We start from the raw sequence: 18,024 nt of genomic DNA, 5'->3' as shown, positions 1-18,024 counted from the left end.
GCTCTCCCAGTCAGTTGACATCCAGCAGCAGATGACTTTTCTGTTGTCCAAATCTTCAAGTCTGGAAGAACTCTCCCTGGAGGACTGTGGATTGAAAGTGTGAGTTTGTTTTTGTACCCTAAAGCAAACATGGGTGTGTCATCTCTCTGCACCGCTAACAAAATTACTACAAATTACTATTTAACATAATAACTATCAGAAATGAAGCAGTTACACTGACAGTTAAACTGTTTACTGCTACTTCACGTACAGAAAACCTATAAAAATGTATTGGCTTTGTCTAAGAGCCAACTCATCGTTTTACGTCCATGAACAGAGAGCCAGTGCAGAGAGGCTGGCACAGGTGTGATGTGATCCTAGGGGTTTTTGTTCTTGAAGGCTTGCAGCAGCATTTTGTGCAGCTTTCAGCTGCTGAAGAGACAATTTATCAAGACCAGCATACAGAGTGTTACCGCGATCCAAACTCCATGTTAGAACAGCAGGAATTAATTTTTTTCAAAATCCATTAATGGAATGTAGGACTGTGCTTTAATTATGAGTCTTAGCTGGAAAAGCTCTTCTTTACCACTCAGCTGATCTGTCCGTCAAATTTAGAGCTGCCATCGAAGATCAAACCAAGGTTTCTGGCAAATGAATGAAGAACCAAAAGCACTATCGTGTGATGGATATCTTAATGTTCCGAAATTTGTTCCCGGCTCTTCCCTTAGTTTTTACTGTATAAATAATTAACTTGTTTCAATATGGCATCTGCATTTGTTCTTCTAAGTCTGTGTCTTGAAAAAGACAAAATACTTTTTTTAACCTTTTCTACACAAAGATTTAGAGGTGAAAAGTACTGCTGCTCATATTGACTGAGCTCAGGAAGTACCTTATTTTATTCTGCTGCAGGGACTTTGCTGTGAAAATGGCAGCGGCCCTCCAAGAGCACACATCTTCTCCTCTGCGAGCCATCAATTTGTCAGGCAACTCAGTTGAAGACAAAGGTAGCGCTTTAACATCTAATTTATTCACATAAGCATTAAAACCGAATTGTTGGTGTAACTTCAATGGCCAAAATGGAATACTTTATAAATTACATAATGATATACTTTTTATTTACAGTCAGTGTGTGTATTTGCATCTGCTCTGTATTTGGTCACTTTTTGAATTGAACATTTTCTATATAGGTATAATCGCCCTTAGTCAGGAGATCCAGCATCTAAATGAGGGACTCGGGTTCCTCTCCCTGAGTCGTGTATCAATGAGCGCCAAAGGTAAAAATGTTCAATATATTACACTCAGTGTACAGAAAGAAGCAGATCAGAACCAACCATGTCCTTTAAGAGACACCCACCTCGAAGTTAGAAAACATTGTCTCTTGAAGTCATTGAAGGTCAAAGTCAAATGTATCAGCAGTCACATTCATAGAGCTTTTATTATGGCTCTATGACCAGAAATTATTATTATTGTATAAATTATGTTGTATTTAAATAACAAGCTTGCTAAAACTGCAATCCTTTTTTACTTTATTTATGTGTAGGTCTTGGTTGTCTGGGTCAGGCGTTGTCCTCCTCTCAGCAGTTCTCCACATCTCTGACTCATCTAGATCTGTCTTGTAACCCGGGAAGCCTGGTCACTGAAGACGCCACGGTACACTCTGCTGTTTGTCTGTCATGCCAAAGAATTTTAATTAAGTGTGGATGGTTTCACCAGGGAAAAATATGCATGCATATATAACAGAGCTTTAAAAAGATTTTTGGGCTCTCATAGAATTCTTCTGTTTTTACTTTTTTGCCCTTTTGGCCCACTCTACATGGCAAGATTGTTTTAATTTGCCTCAATTTGGCATGTTTTGAAGCATGGATATCTTGTTTAAAGTCATGTTGAAGCATCTAAATCAGATTCAAGTGCATACTTAGGGCAACTCGATGGTGTGCACGACCGTGTTTGACTGTCAGTATGTTCCTTTTCTGAAATACTGTTTGGATAACTTTTCTTCTACTAAATCAGATTATCATTTTGTGTTACTTAGGTTTTTCTGATATTAAAAATAGTTTGATGAGATAAAACATGGTGTGTGACAAAAAAAAGCAAGAACAAGAGAAATCTGTAAGGGGGAAATACATACATTTTCTTGAAGGCAGTCTGGAATTAGCATATTTAAAAAGATAATAAATAAAATCAAAAGCCAAAATGGAGCATGTGAAATAAAACTAGTCCTTCATTGATTCCAAAGGAATTAAGCATGAGTGTATAAACAAAGGCTTCATCCAAAGTCTTCTTTTGGATAAAGACTCTTTAGTCAAAGCAGAAATGTAGGAATCCCACAATCCTTTGGCTGGCATGACGTATAAGCACAGCCAAACTCATGGAAATTAATGAAAATGTCTGACAGTGCAAAGTGTGCACTGAAAAGACAGTGCACACTTTGTGGTGTGTGCCTTTTTCAGAAGGCTGTAGGTCCAGATTTGATTAGAATTATCCATGTGAGTTTCCATCAAATAATGACGCCGGAGTTAGAGGCTGTCCAAAATCAGCACAGTAGTCTGAAGCTCCTTTCCTACCCTTGATAGAGTTCTTACTGGTGACCTCATGAGCTAGGAGCTATAATTAGAACATTTCGGATGCAGTCAAAGTGATGCTGTACATGTATACTTTGTGAACTCATCATCAGGAAGTGGGACCACTCCTTAAATAGAATAGCTCTATAATTTGTAGCTCAGAAATGAAAAAATATCTTACACCTGTACATCCTGGCAGTCATGGAGTACACAGTGAGACATCACACTAGTCTTATGTTAGACCCAGAGGATAAATTTAGTACGCACGTGTAAACACTATCCTGCATCTCAGGAGGGGGAAGCAGTGCAGTACCAACACTGTTTACAGTGGGGGTGGTGTGCTGCTGACCTCGACTCGGGACGTCTTGTTTCGGTGGGCGGAATACTTCGAAGACCTCCTTAATCCCACCAACACGTCTTCCATTGCGGAAGCAGAGCCTGATGACTCTGGGTCGGGTTCTCCCATCTCTGGTGCTGAGGTTGCCGAGGTTGTTAAAAAGCTCCTCGGTGGCAAGGCCCCGGGGGTGGATGAGATTCACCCTGAGTACCTTAAGGCTCTGGATGTTGTGGGGCTGTGTTGGTTAACGTGGCTCTGCAACATTGCGTGGACATCGGGGGCAGTTCCCCTGGATTGGCAGACTGGGGTGGTGGTCCCCCTATTTAAAAAGGGGGACCGGAGGGTGTGTTCCAACTATAGAGGGATCACACTCTTAGGCCTCCCTGGTAAGGTCTATTCAGGGGTTCTGGAATGGAGGGTCTGTTGGATAGTCGAATCTCGGATTCAGGAAGAGCAGTGTGGTTTTCGTCCTGGCCGTGGAACACTGGACCAGCTCTACACTCTCAGCAGGATTCTGGAGGGGGCATGGGAGTTTGCCCAACCAGTCTACATGTGCTTTGTGGATCTGGAGAAGGCATTCGACCGTGTCCCCCGAGGGATCCTGTGGGGGGTACTCTGGGAGTATGGAGTACCGGACTAAGAGTACCCGTAATAAGGGCTGTCAGGTCTCTGTACGACCGGTGTCAGAGTCTAGTCCGCATTGCCGGCTGTAAGTCGGACTCGTTTCCGGTGAGAGTTGGACTCCGCCAAGGTTGCCCTTTGTCACCGATTCTGTTAATAACTTTTATGGACAGAATTTCTAGGCGCAGCCAAGGTGTTGAGGGGATCTGTTTTGGTAGCCTTAGGATTGCGTCTCTGCTATTCGAGGATGACGTGGTCCTATTGGCTTCATCAGGGCGTGATCTACAGCTCTCACTAGAGCGATTCGCAGCTGAGTGCGAAGCGGCTGGGATGAAAATCAGTGCCTCCAAATCCGAGACCATGGTCTTGAACCGGAAAAGGGTAGAGTGCCTTCTCCGGGTTGGGGAGCATGTGCTGCCCCTTGTGGAGGAGTTCAAGTATCTTGGGGTCTTGTTCACGAATGAGGGGAAGATGGAGCGGGAGATCGACAGGCGGATTGGTGCAGTGTCTGCTGTGAAGCGGGCGCTGTACCGATCCGTTGTGGTGAACAGAGAGCTGAGCCAAAAGGTGAAGCTCTCGATTTACCGGTCGATCTACGTTCCTACCCTCATCTATGGTCACAAGCTTTGGGTCGTGACGGAAAGAACGAGATCCCGGATACAAGCGGCTGAAATGAGTTTTCTCCGTAGTGTGTCTGGGCTCTCCCTTAGAGATAGGGTGAGGAGCTCAGTCATCCGGGGAGGACTCAGAGTAGAGCCGCTGCTCCTCCACGTCGAGAGGAGCCAGTTGAGGTGGCTCGGGCATCTGGTCAGGATGCCTCCTGGACGCCTCCCTGGTGAGGTGTTCCGGGCACGTCCCACCGGGAGGAGGCCCAGGGGAAGACCCAGGACACGCTGGAGGGACTATGTCTCCCGGCTGGCCTGGGAACGCCTTGGGATTCCTCCTGAGGAGATGGCCCAAGTGGCCGGGGAGAGGGACGTCTGGGCCTCCCTACTGAAGCTGCTGCCCCCGCGACCCGACCACGGATAAGCGGAAGAAGACGGACAGACAGATGTAAACACTAAGTTGGACAGCTCAGTGTTGCAATAGGTCCTTTCACAATTAGAGGGAGCTAGTGAGTCAGAATCCAGGGAATAGAGAAAGTTAAAATGGAGGGTTTTTATTCCTCATAAAACCGGTCTCTTAAAAAGCTAAAAATACAATAAAACACTGATTCTGAAATGTGGCTGCTTAAGCACCGCTGCATGAGACTCTGGAATGTGGCCGGGGCATTACAAAGACCAAAAGGCATACGATCAAATTCAAATAGGCCTAGTGGAGTGGTGAAAGCAGTCTTTTCACGAGCCTTAGGATCCATTTCCACCTGTCAATATCCACTGGCAAGATCCAGTGTGGAGAACCACTCTGCTCTGGTCAAGCATGTAATAGTCTCTTTGATTCGAGGGAGTGGGAAGGCATCTTTATGGGTTACACCGTTAAGCTTCCTGTAATCCACACAGAACCGCCAGCTGCCATCCTTCTTCTTCACTAATACGACAGGGGCTGCCCAGGCACTACTGCTTTCCCGGATAACACCCTTTTTCAACATGTCTGCCAGAAGCGTCTTAATCTCCTGGTACATCAGTGGTGATAAGGGACGATATCTTTGTTTAATGGGTGGTGCATCACCTGTATGGATTTGATGTTGGACCAAGTCGGTTCTTCCATAATCCTCATCATTCACAGCAAACACCTTCTGCCATCTCTGAAGCAAGGCCTGAAGCTCTCCTTTCTGCTGTGGGGTCAGATCTATGGAGTTGATTAGTTGGCTCACCTCTTCATTAGGGATTTCAGACTCCTCAGGTCCAGCCGCTTCCACCACACCAACTTCAACCACACCATCAGATCCCATCATCAGGCTGAGGTCATTGCCCCCTCGAACATCAGACTCCTCCACTCGATACAGATGCCCTAGTTTCTGATAACGTCCTATCATTACTTCATATGGGTGGGGATTACAGACCCTGATGGGGAGCCTTCCCCCCCTGACTATTGACAGAGTTCAGTCTCAGACAATGCTTCCACCAACACCATATGTTCTGTTGCACTCTTGCAGGTTCGGCCCCAAACCATAACTTCACAATTTGGGGGTATCCGGACTGCTCTGCGGCTAGCAGGATGGACAAAGCCCAAGAAGCCATCCGGCTTGGTAGTAACAGTCTGTTGGCAAACAGCAAAGGCCTCTTTCCATGCTCTGTGAGATTTCAGCTTCTGTGGGAATAAAGCAGATTTTCTTTGGTTGAAGACATCCTTCCAACATGCAGTGATGACATTCATTCCAATAATTAAAGGGTGCGAGGAACATACATTTTTCACAACCACAACCCTTTATCTGGTATTTTCACCCCTTCCACTTCAAAATCCATCACAGCGTAACCTGAATATGGTATATCAAGCCCGTTCGCAGCCTTCAAGGCAAATACCAAGGGTGTGTCTGTTTTGTTCACTTCAGGGAAGTGCAGATCCATTACTTGAAGCTGCACTAGAGTGACCTGAGAGCCTGTGTCCAACAATGCAGTCATTTTAATTCCTCCCATCCGTACGTCTATAAGAGGGCATTGTCCAACAAATGATGTGATGGCCCACTGCTTATTTAACATGCCACTTGTCCCCACCGCCTGGGCCTCCGCAGCAGGGTTTACTAGTTTAAAGGTTGTTGATCCGGTGCATTTTGGCAGAACCTAGCAATATGCCCATTTTGTTTACAACAATGGCAAATGGGTTGTCCATCCCTAGTCCAGCTGTTAGTGTATTTGGATCGCTTTGGTCTAAAGCTTTGTCCATTTGGAGTCAAACTAGCTGAATTTTGTTGCGGCAGGAGGGGTTTAACCTCATTAACGACATCTTTCACAATGTCTCTCATTTGAATTTTGACCTCATCCATAATTTCCTTTGAGTTCCTCTTTCCAGTCTGGTTCACTCATTGGTTTGGTATACCAAGACTCACCCACTGCGAAGCAGGTAGTTTGCAGTCCTTGGTGTCCCAACTGCTCATCCTCCAAATGTAGAGCCTCCCGATGTACTGCGGCAAAATCCTCTTCTGGATGGTGGCGCACATAAGCTCGCAAGGTTTGTGACAAAGGGCCCAGCAGCATCTGCTCCTGCAGGTTCTCTTCAGTGGGTGCGTGGTTCGGGTTGCGCTGCTGTAGCCTGCAATACAACTCCCTTAGTCGTAGGGTAAAAGACATTACAGACTCATTTGGTTTATGCATACAACTAAAGAACCGTGACCTCAACACTACTATGGGCGTTTTGTCACCATATAGGGAGTCAAGAAGTGTAAAGATTTTTTTCACCTGGTCTTTATCTTTTTCTTCCAGTACCCCAACTTCACGCTTTGCCTCACCACTCAAAGCACCAATTAAATATCTACTTTCCGGGCTCAGCCATTTCTTGAGCATTCAATAACCCTTGTATTTGCTCCTTCCAGCCCCCATATAAAACATCCGAATCTGGACCCTTATACTTTGGTACCCAAGGGGCACCAGGATATACAGGCATCATCATTTTTCTGATTTCTCTGCAACCTAGGTGCTGGACCCTACTCCCGAACTTATTGTGCTGTCAACAACACCAAAATATGTAAACACTAAGTTGGACAGCTCAGTGTTACAATAGGTCCTTTCACAATTAGAGGGAGCTAGTGAGTCAGAACCCAGGGAACAGAGAACAGATCAGGTTAAAATGGAGGGTTTTTATTCCTCATAAAACCGGGTCTCTTAAAAAGCTAAAAACACAATAAAATATTTTCTTTAAATAATCTAAAAATCAGTAAAACTACTAAAAACGGGAGGCTTCCAGTCCAGGATAATTGTCACAGCAGCAGAGTCCACAAAGGAAGTCAGTTCTTAGTTCCACCCTGCAGCCGTCTCGGGTTTGGTCCAGTCGCACCGCGTCCTTGCTGTGGTCCGCCCCCAAGCGCCTCGTACTCCCCACTGGACTCCTGGAAACACAAACACACGCTGGCCAGAAGCGCTGTTTGTGGAGCCAAACAAGCCATTTGCTGCGGCCCTTCCGACGTGGCAAAACCCTGAAGATGTCAGTGGAAAACGTTTACTCACAGAGGCGGGCAGAGTTTTACCTCCGCCTCGCTGCCAATCCAACGCTTTGTTTTCCACTGCACTCTGTTCCTGCTGCAGAGATGGTCCACGTCGTGCCGATCAGTCTGTTTATACTTGGTGGTCACTTAGTCTCTCCTCCCACCACACCTGGCTGTTATGGCCTGCTTCCCCTTTCCAGTAGTGAGTTCTTCACCCTTTAAGTGTTCTGCCAGCTTCCCTTGGCAGGTCTGTGAAACAGCTGATAGGCTGCTTCCAGGCACACCCAGAACTCCACAGATGGCCATCATCAGGTAATTTGTCCTCTCAGAGTCCACAGTGGATCAAAACAACACAACAGTAAAAGCATGCAGTAAAAGAGAAATCATGCACACATATTTGCATAATCACACCATCACAATAAAACAAATTTCCACTGTGTGACACACACAAGCCACGTCATCATGCACAGTGGTGAAAAAAGTAGGGGTTGTGTTGCAAACTGTTCTCTTAGGTTCAATCACTGTTTTTATGGTCAGATACTTTGGCAGCTGCCTTCAGCACCATGAATCCACTCATAATGTCAACACGAGTCCATCGCAGGTCCACATGTGGATCAAACTGTGTCCAAATTTGAACTTTCCTCCAGGAGCTTATCTTGGTTATTAGTAGTTTTTGTCAGATAGCGATTTTACAGTTGAGAAACCAGATATTTTCATACACTGTATAAAAAGATGAACGTTTTTTCTCACTTTTCACATATTAGACAATATTCCACGTATTAAACACACTGCTTCCTTGTATGACATCACCCTAAAAAAATCTAAAGAAATCAAGCTTGTACATTTAAGAATAGCAACAAAACTGTGAAGTATGATAAAGGCTGGGGGCACTGGTGCACTTCACAAAATAGATGACATCATGAGCAAAGTCTCACAAGACTAGCTGGGAAGTTAAAGCTTGGGTGCGAATAGTAAGTCCTACAAATGGGCAATCACTTGACGAGCTGAAAAGATGTGTGTGAGCAAGGCAGCCTACAAAGCTGACCCAGTGACATCAGCTATCTCTGGAGGAAGTGGCCGAATCTCAAGCAAAAATCCCTAATTGCCTGGCCTAAGTCGTACAGTTTACACACGCAGTAATGAAATGTATTAGAACTTCTGACTGTAAAGACATTTATAAAAAACAACACCCAACGAATATTCTCATCCTTCTTGCATTAGCCTGAGAGAAAATTTTATGGTTCTTGTTACACCATGTAAAAAATCTTGCAACTATCAATTAGTAAATGCATGCCTAATAGTGTCAATGTGTGTCTTGTAGTCTCTCTTCAAGTTCTTGTCTCGTACGAACTCATTGAGTTACCTGGACCTCAGTGATACTGACTGCCCTCTGGACACGGTTAGTGAAAAACTTTTTCTCAATGATTATTACAACAATTCTGTCATTGGTTGCTTTCAAATATATAGACAGATTGAATGTCCTGAACAGAAACAGTCCCACAAAGTATTTTTGGCTGTATTTTCTCTCTCTCTCTCTCTATATATATATATACATACAATCAGACAGCAGATTCTGCCAGTGTTTGCTCTTAAAATGTGCTCACAGGCCATTACAAAACCATTTTAAAGATATAAATGTAAGATGACATTTACAACTTAGATTTTGTGTTTTTCCTGATATCTTTTTGCATCCTATTCTTTGAGTAATGGCTGCTCATTCTAATGTCTCTTGCAGTTGTTTGTGTCCCTGTCTGCTGGATGTTGCTACAAATTGATTCACCTGAACCTGGCCAGAAACCCCTTCAGCCACAGGTCTGCTTAATAGTTCCACCCCAGTAACAACAGGGATCCTCCAATCTCTGGCTTTTTCCAGAGAAAAACCTCTGAATAGGACCTTATCTGAGTATTACTGAAACACATCATTGCTACACTATTATACTCAAGATATCCACAGATAGTGCAGGCATTCAGATAGGCATAAGGGGCTGCAGTTAAGTTCAAGGTGCCATTTGCAACATTTCCAAACAATAGATACACTACCAGTCAAAAGTTAGGACTCACCTTTATCTTCAAAGTAGGTAGAATTATGTATCAAATGCTACCCTATTAATGCCTCAGCATTACAGCTCACACAGTCAGATATCCCTTTTAATTTAAACCTGACTGGCTTTAGGTATCTCGGGATCAACATTACCAGAACGTTAAATTCTCTCTTTTCCACTAATTTCTTACCTTTAATGTCTAAAATTAAAATAGACCTACAAAGATGGAGAGATTTACCATTCTCATTAACAGGAAGAAAAATGCAGTTAAAATTAACATTTTGCCCAAATTTCTGTTTTTGTTTCGTTGTCTCCCACTTTTCCTGTAAATTCAATGGTGGACTGGCAGTTCCAAATTTCCAATTCTACACTCTCCAATTCTACAAAAATATAAACACAACACTTTTGGTTTTGCTCCCATTTTTTACGAGATGAACTCAAAGATCTAAAACCTTTTCCACATTCCCAATATCACCATTTCCCTCAAATATTGTTTACATACCAGTCTAAATCTGTGATAGTGAGCACTTCTCCTTTGCTGAGATAATCCATCCCACCTCACAGGTGTGCCATATCAAGATGCTGATTAGACACCATGATTAGTGCACAGGTGTGCCTTAGACTGCCCACAGTAACAGGCCACTCTGAAAGGTGCAGTTTTGTTTTTTGGGGGGGATCTGGGGACTCAGAAAACCAGTCAGTATCTGGTGTGACCACCATTTGCCTCACACAGTGCAACACATCTCCTTCGCATAGAGAAGGAGAGAAATGTTTTAAAGACTTTTACAAGGACGGTATTTTTCGCAGCTTTACAGATCTCTCAGGAGAATTTCATCTCCCACCCTCTCATCTTTTCCGATATTTTCAAGTTAGACACTGCGCTAAAATTTTGTTTCCTCTTTTCCCCTCCTTACCGCCAACTCAACAGTGGGAGGAGCTGTTAAACCATGACCCACTTCAAAAATCACCTATGTCTAAAGTTTGTAATGAACTTCTGTCTTTTGACTGCTCGCCGATTACTAAAGTTAGGGATGCCTGGGACGAGGAACTGGACTTAAACTTGGAGGATGACTGGTGGGACGCTGATCTTAAGACAATTTATACAAGCTCATTCTGTGCCCGTCTGACACTGTACTGTTTAGACTCCATTTTTCTAAAGCTCAACTGTCACAAATTTAGCCCGGTATCGCAGACAAATGCGACAAATGTTATGTCTCACCCTGCAGTTTACTTTATATGTTCTATTCTTGTTCACTACTTTCTTGCTTCTGGTTGAATTACATGTCAAAAATACTTTCTGTGATCTTAAAAGTCTCCCTCCACATTGCCATATTTGGGCTCCCAGAGCACCATAACCGGTTTACCTCTAACCAATTAGATGCTTCATTACTGGCAAGACGCCGCCTTCTTTTGCACTGGAAGTCGATTAAAGCTCCTTCTAGCACCCAGTGGCTCAATAACATCATGTTTTTTCAGAAGCTGGAAAAGATTAGATTTTCAGTGAAAGGTAATTCTGCTAAATTTGATAACAAATGGCTTCCCTTTCTTCCATTCTTCCATTCTCTTCAGTCCCTTCTCCTGATTGCCCCCCCTCGTGGGCTTTAGGTATACTTAATTATTGCTTAATAGGATTTTCAGTTATTTAGTTGTTATTTTTACGATATCTATTATTTTGATTTATTATTTTCTTTGAGTTGTGTGGTGTACAGTTCGTGCCACAGAATTAAGAAAAACACTCTAGGAGGTTGACTGTGTGCCTTGTTCTTAACTGTTCGAGATGCACAATATCTGTATGGTGTCAATATGTATATGTTGTTAAATATTATACAGAGATCACGTGATACCCAATGTGAAATGGATATACATTTCTATTGTAATTTGCTTTACTTCTTAATAAAGTAATGTATAAAATAAAGAATTATGTATCAAACACAAAATTGTAAAATAACATCTTGTATATTTTAGCTTTTTCTAAACCCCCCCCCAATTTTTCTGGGATTAATGTATAAATGATCTTGAGTTTACAGGGTTTAAATATCATTTCAAATATGAGCTCAACAGTACTAAGTTGTGTATTATAGATGTTACAAAAACCTCAGAGTCCTGGTCCTCAGGACACATCTGACTTAAATAGGTGGGTGATTCACAGTCTTCTGTAGTAGTGGAAGGCTGAGGAGGTAATGCCACTGAGCTATATAATACAGTTCAGTAGGTAATGCAACCATTTGAACTAGGTGTGCTGTAGTAGAGATGCATCTAAAACATGAAGGACAGTGTCCCTGTGGACCGGGATTGGGAACTAATGCCACCTTAGATACAAACAAAATACACAGGACCTTGCCATTTAAAGGCTTGCGCATTTTTAACTACAATTGTGCTTATCTATGAGACCGATTGAGGTTTCATTCATGCAAAAGACACAAACTGTGCAAATGTGTAATACTCCAAGAAAACCAACAGAGGGCACTCTCAAATAGCCATCAAAAACATTTTAAGCGTGTTGTGTGAGATTGTAGCCTATATTATATAGGCTATTCACCTATATTCACCTATAGGTGAATAGGCTATTCACCTATATTATATTTCTTAGTCACCTATTATAGGAACATAAGTTAGTGCTTAACTGAACTCTAAAGAGGAAAAGAGCAAAATAACCACAAGCATAGATTTAGACAAGTGTAATGTTTGGATGTTATTATTGTGCCTTAGTCCATCGGCTGGATATGTGTCAGCATCACTGATCTCTATTATACACTGGATTGCTGATTTTGCCGAAAAACTGAAGTCACTGGCCACCATCTTGCTACTCCCTACTCTCACAGAATCCCAAAGGATTTGGTTGCAACAACAAGCAGTTTTCTGGCTGTGTGAAAACGTCTCACAGGTAATTTTGCAGTCAGTGGATGTACTAACTACGGAGCCTGGGAGAGCTCACTTTAAGTGATATTTTTTGTTCAGGTCGTGATAATTTGTGAGCACGTTTCCTTTAATTGAGCCCTCGAATTAATAAAACGCGAGCACGTTTTCATTTAATTGAGCACTCGAATTAATAAAACGTGAGCACGTTTTCTTTTAATTGAGTCCTCGAATTAATAAAACGTGCACACAATTTATTCAAGCACACGTTTTAATTATTCGTGGGTGCGTTTTGGTAGATCGAGATCTCGAATATACTATTACGTGCTCATGTTAACATGTGTCAAGACAATATTGAGTGTACGTTTTACATATTGCGGCCACGTTTAAGTAGATCGTGCACACAATGTTCTATAACCATGTTCACTAAATTGTGCTCTCGTTTTAATAAATTGTGCCCTCGTTTTAGTAAATCGTGCGCTCGTTTGAGTAAATAGTGCAGTCGTTTAATAAATTGTGCACTCGTTTTACTATGCTTAAAATGAGAGCTCAATTTTGTAAAATGAGTTCACACTATAGTAAAACGAGAGCACAATATAGTAAATTGTGCACACGATTTAGTAAAACGAGCGTACGATTTAGTAAAATGAGTGCACAATATAGTTAAACGAGAGCACAATTTAGTAAAACGAGCGCACAATGTAGTAAATCGAGCGCACATTCTCTCAACATGCAAAACATTTTGCGATGACCCCTCTAGGGCACCGTACTAACACTATCAACTACTAGGAAAGGCCGTTGTAGGTACCAGATTGACTCGGGCTGCCAGATTGACTCGGGTCCTGCGTCTTCTGATGACGTCACCATACATTATTGGTTTAACGTTTGCTCAATTGCGCAAAATATTGTAATTGGTCTGGACAACTTACTAAAGTAATTATAGCGGGGTGTAGGTTTTATTCGAGAGCGGGATTGCGGCTTGTAAACGGACAATTTTACGAAGAAAATCGCCATGGTCCCTGCGCCTCCCGATGACGTCACCAGATTCTCCGTGGGCCTTGCGCCTCCCGATGACGTCACCTTATGGCAACACCACTCAAACAAACTACATAGAGCCCGCGGTCTGCATTTGTAACGAATCAATTTTATTAAGTTAATTTAGCGGTTTCTTTTTTCTCAAAAGCTTGAACAAATATTCAAGCCATTTTACAAATAAATAAAAAAAAAAAAAAATTTGACAATTGGCTCAATGTTTGGAAGAATATTGTTAACAAAAATGGAAGGGCTAGCCAGACTAATTTATCCAGCATATATCTTAAATGTACCAAATACCACAATAAAAAAATAATCAAATTCATCACAATTTCATCTGGAATAATAAAAAAGCATGTGATCAGAAAGAACAACATCAGTACAAAAAGGAGGAATGAACGTTATTGATTTTACAGTGATGAATGCCGTGATAAAATTAAATGTGGCTGCTGACTTTTATTAAAAATGAAATGAGTTTATGGTTTAGTTTCCCTTCACAACAACATTGGAGGAATTAAATTTCTCTAAGGTTGTAACTTCTTTGATCCTGCAAAATTACCGATTAAATTGTCAGACTACCACACAAGTATTCCAAAATGATGTTAAAAGTTTTCATGCCTCGACTAATTTACAGGAAAATAACCGTAAATTAACAAAATAAAATTGATTTGTAACAAATGGAGACCGCGCGGGCGCATAATCTAGTTTGTTTGAGTTGAGTTGCCATATGTAGACGTCATCGGGAAGCACCCGAGCCAATCTGGCAGCCCGAGTCAATCTGGTACCTACACCGTTTCTCAATTCACGAGAACGCGAGTCCGTACTTGCGTTCTCGTCAAGTCTGTTCTCGGTAACACAGGAAGATCGGACTTGACGAGAACGCGAGCACGGAGCACGTATTGTGCATTGGAACAGAAGTATACTAGTGATGTCATCACACCCACAGCGCTTGAGCATTCCTTTAACGTTCAAAACTATTTATACACTACACCATCATATCTTATTGAAAACGTTTTTTATTTAAATTAATTTCTAAAAAGTATAACAAATATCTAAAATAATTACAGAACTGTGGGTATAAAACCAGCAATAGCGTGAATTTCTTTGTGGGGAGTTGTAATTGTTGTAGTTGCAGAGGCGATTGAATCTTCTTTAAAAATCAGCACTTTGTAGAAGCAAAATGAGCGATAAGAGCAATATTGCTGTTGCTTCGGTCGTTGGTCAGCTTTACCAGCAGGCTGAAGAGGAGGTGATGCAGTTGAGGAGGAAAATCCGAGCAAGGAGAAGATTGATGCAGCAGAGGAGGCTCAGAAGGCAGGCTTTGCTCGCCCATCTATTGCCAACTGGTAGGCATTTTAAGATTGACAGCCTATTTCCTACTTTTATCTTTCAAAAAACCCCATTGATGATGATATTAAAAACGTGATCAGGTTGAAATTGTGAATTGAGACCCAGTTTTAACATTAATAACAGTAGGGTTAAGCTACTTTATTGCACCTCCTGACCTTCACAGCATTGATCATTAAGAAAGGAAACAAAAAAACATTTTTATGTCTGTCCACCTTTACAGTGATTAATCTATAAATTATGTGCAGTTAGTTCAGCCCGTTTTTTCAGTGAAATGGTAAAAATACCAGAGAAGGGAAGCCATTTGTTACATTTACTATACTTGACTAGTTTTACAACACTATACATTTTATCTTTTCTTTCTTGAGAACTATAATAATCTGCATGTTAAACAGGTATAGTTTTATGCATAGAAAAGGTGACAAAAAACAATTAACATTTGGCATTTTTTATTTACAGGAAGAAACAGAAACAGAATATGTGAGGATAAACACTTCTGTGCCAATCCTCCATATATTTTTTAATGAAGGAGACCTGAAACCAGCCTTCAGGCTAAACAAGGCCACCATCGTCCTCCTCCTTCAGCTGCTGCCCATCCAGAAGGTCCATGGATGGCCACAGGAGATAGAGGTTCTGGTGACCCTCTGCTGGCTGGTCTGTGGTGCATCCTATAGGGAAACAGCTTGCCAGTAAGATCTCTTACCTTCTTGTCCTTAAATAGAGCTAGCAATGACACACAATTGATAGATGATATTAATTGGATAGAAGATTAAGACAGATCAGCATTTTACCTAAATTACAAGTTAATTTTATATTTGGTACAGGTCAAGTGGAGGCACGCTACAACAGGCACCACGCCAAGGCTGATAAACATCATTGAGCGTGTCTTTGGTGGTCTGAAGACACGGTGGCGTTCCATCTTCTTCAGGGTGCTGGAGGTCCGCCTGACGTTTGCCCCAAAAGTAATCGCCGCCTGCTGCATCCTTCACAATATTAGTATAGCAGCAGGTGACCAGCTGGACGTGTAGGATGAGGAGGTTGATCCAGAGGAGGACGAGGAGGTTGACCCAGAGGAGGATGACCATCCGGCGGCTGAAGACAGGGAGCTGCTCCAGCTGGCTGCATGTTTAAGTGAACATGACTACACCTGACCTAATGTAGATCAGTTGGAGTCTTGTTCACATGCTGCTTCATTTCTTTTGTTTTCACCACCTGGAAAAATACATAAAATAATGCGTAAATTAATTTCCATTCCAACTATTTTTAATTGTAAGTTTATAGGCATTGTCTGTTTTTTATAAGATCTTAATGAGTTATTTCTTTGTTTTAAACCATGTTAGTAACTGTTAATAATTTGTTGAATATATTACACCTTCATTCTGTTCCAAAGATAAAACATTTGTATAAAATAAATGTCTGTTTTTTCATATACTATTATTACTATTATTTTCTTTCCCTCTTTCTCCTCTCAATTATTCGTGTCCTGACTCAGAAGAAACTCACTTAGATAGGAAAAACATTTATAGAATGTATTTATTTATCTATTTTATATGCTGCTGCCGTCCTAGGGAGACATTTACAATTTATTCCAGCAAGTATTGAGTTAATAAAGCAACACACGTCAGTCAGATAAACACAAAACAAATAAATCATAACCAGCGGTATTATGCACACTACTTTTTTTAAATTACGCACTAACTCTGTAAACAGGCCACATAGGGAAGCTTAAAAGTATAATATTCTCGCCTCAAACGATCTTAAAACGTACTTTTGAACAACAACAGCAGCAGAAAAGGGAATTTTTTAACTTACCGCTGTGAGCTCTGTTTGCGCTGTCTCAAATTAAGCTGCGGCCGCGGTGCATTCTGGGCAAGCGGTCAGTCTGAAGAACGCACAAGTCTGCTCTGATGCATGCTCGATAAAGAGGGCGGGCGAGAACAACATCCGGGGAATTCGGCACGTTCTCGATTTGGCGTTCTCGGCATTGGAACAGTGCTCGGGCTGAGGCTGATGACGTGTCACGAGCACACGAGCACACGAGCACACGAGAACGCTCAAGAACGCATATTGAGAAACGGCCTATGTGCTGAAATATTTTACATGTTATTCATATTATATATATATATATATATATATATATATATATATATATATATATATATATATAGATAGAAATAGATGTTTTTGTATATTGTTATTTATGTTTGTTATTGTTATTTATATGTTTGTATATTGTTATTTATATGTTTACAAATGTTATATATATATATATATAAATGTTATATATATATATATATATATATATATATATATATATATATATATATATATATAACATGCAAAATATTTCAGCACATGACTTTCTCAGTACTTGATAGTTTTAGTACATAACATAAAAGTACATGGCAGAGAACATGAGAAAATCCTCGTTATTTGATGCTGTAGCGCACATACTCCCTAGTTACTGGAGGAAAATAGGGAGTACCAATATGGCGGCTGGTCGCTTCAAAGCGACTCGTTCTAACAGCGAGCTATTAGCAACCCAGTGTATAATAGAGATCAGTGGTCAGCATAAGGGTTAGAAGACCGAACTGCATTCTGGGATGAATATCAGAATACAACCAGACTCATGTTATCTATTACAGGAAAGTATCTGAACAAACTGCTTTTTACAGTTCTGATAGCATTTAAATTCACAATATTTTAAGAAGAAACAATGTGTTAGACATGTTATTGTATCTTACTAAGTATGATTTTGTGTGCCTATGCGCGTGTCTGTGTGTTTGTAGAAAAGTGCGGGAGGTGACCATGAGTGTCCAAGAGTTCTTCAGTCAGAGCTGTGAGCTGAAATATGTGAACCTGTCTGCAACCAAACTTCCACCACAAGCTCTCAGGTGTGTTTACTTCATGCAAAACCTACACTTTATATGTGACCGGGCACAGCAAAAACACAAACAAATCTCCCCAGGGCCGTTTTGATATTCAGATAGGTTAAAAAGATTTATTGTGAGGATGAATCGTTATGGGTGAGGCAGATGAACAGAACCACACTTGGCAGATGAATCTTGGTTGAAGTAGCAGGCGGTGTACATCAGCAAACCACCAGAACAGGCAGAGTAAACAGGAGCGACTCATGGACAAACCAGCAGAACTGCAGCACGCAGACAAAGG

General features: G+C 41.5%; 1 protein-coding gene across 1 annotated transcript in view; it reads left to right on the top strand.

Annotated features, from left to right (window-relative positions):
- Positions 1-18,024, top strand: part of LOC105919268 (capping protein, Arp2/3 and myosin-I linker protein 2) — a 178,936-nt gene that overhangs the window by 45,579 nt on the left and 115,333 nt on the right. The window contains exons 10-16 of the mRNA XM_036145274.1: positions 11-99; positions 889-983; positions 1,167-1,253; positions 1,520-1,629; positions 8,898-8,975; positions 9,312-9,388; positions 17,643-17,747. Of these exons, the coding sequence (XP_036001167.1) occupies positions 11-99; positions 889-983; positions 1,167-1,253; positions 1,520-1,629; positions 8,898-8,975; positions 9,312-9,388; positions 17,643-17,747 (641 nt within the window). The remainder of the gene's footprint in view (positions 1-10; positions 100-888; positions 984-1,166; positions 1,254-1,519; positions 1,630-8,897; positions 8,976-9,311; positions 9,389-17,642; positions 17,748-18,024) is intronic.

The sequence above is a fragment of the Fundulus heteroclitus genome, chromosome 2 (assembly GCF_011125445.2).
Source record: "Fundulus heteroclitus isolate FHET01 chromosome 2, MU-UCD_Fhet_4.1, whole genome shotgun sequence".
Lineage (NCBI taxonomy): Eukaryota > Metazoa > Chordata > Actinopteri > Cyprinodontiformes > Fundulidae > Fundulus > Fundulus heteroclitus.
The sequence above is the reverse complement of the archived record's forward strand: the minus strand, read 5'-3'. Positions and strand labels throughout refer to the sequence as shown.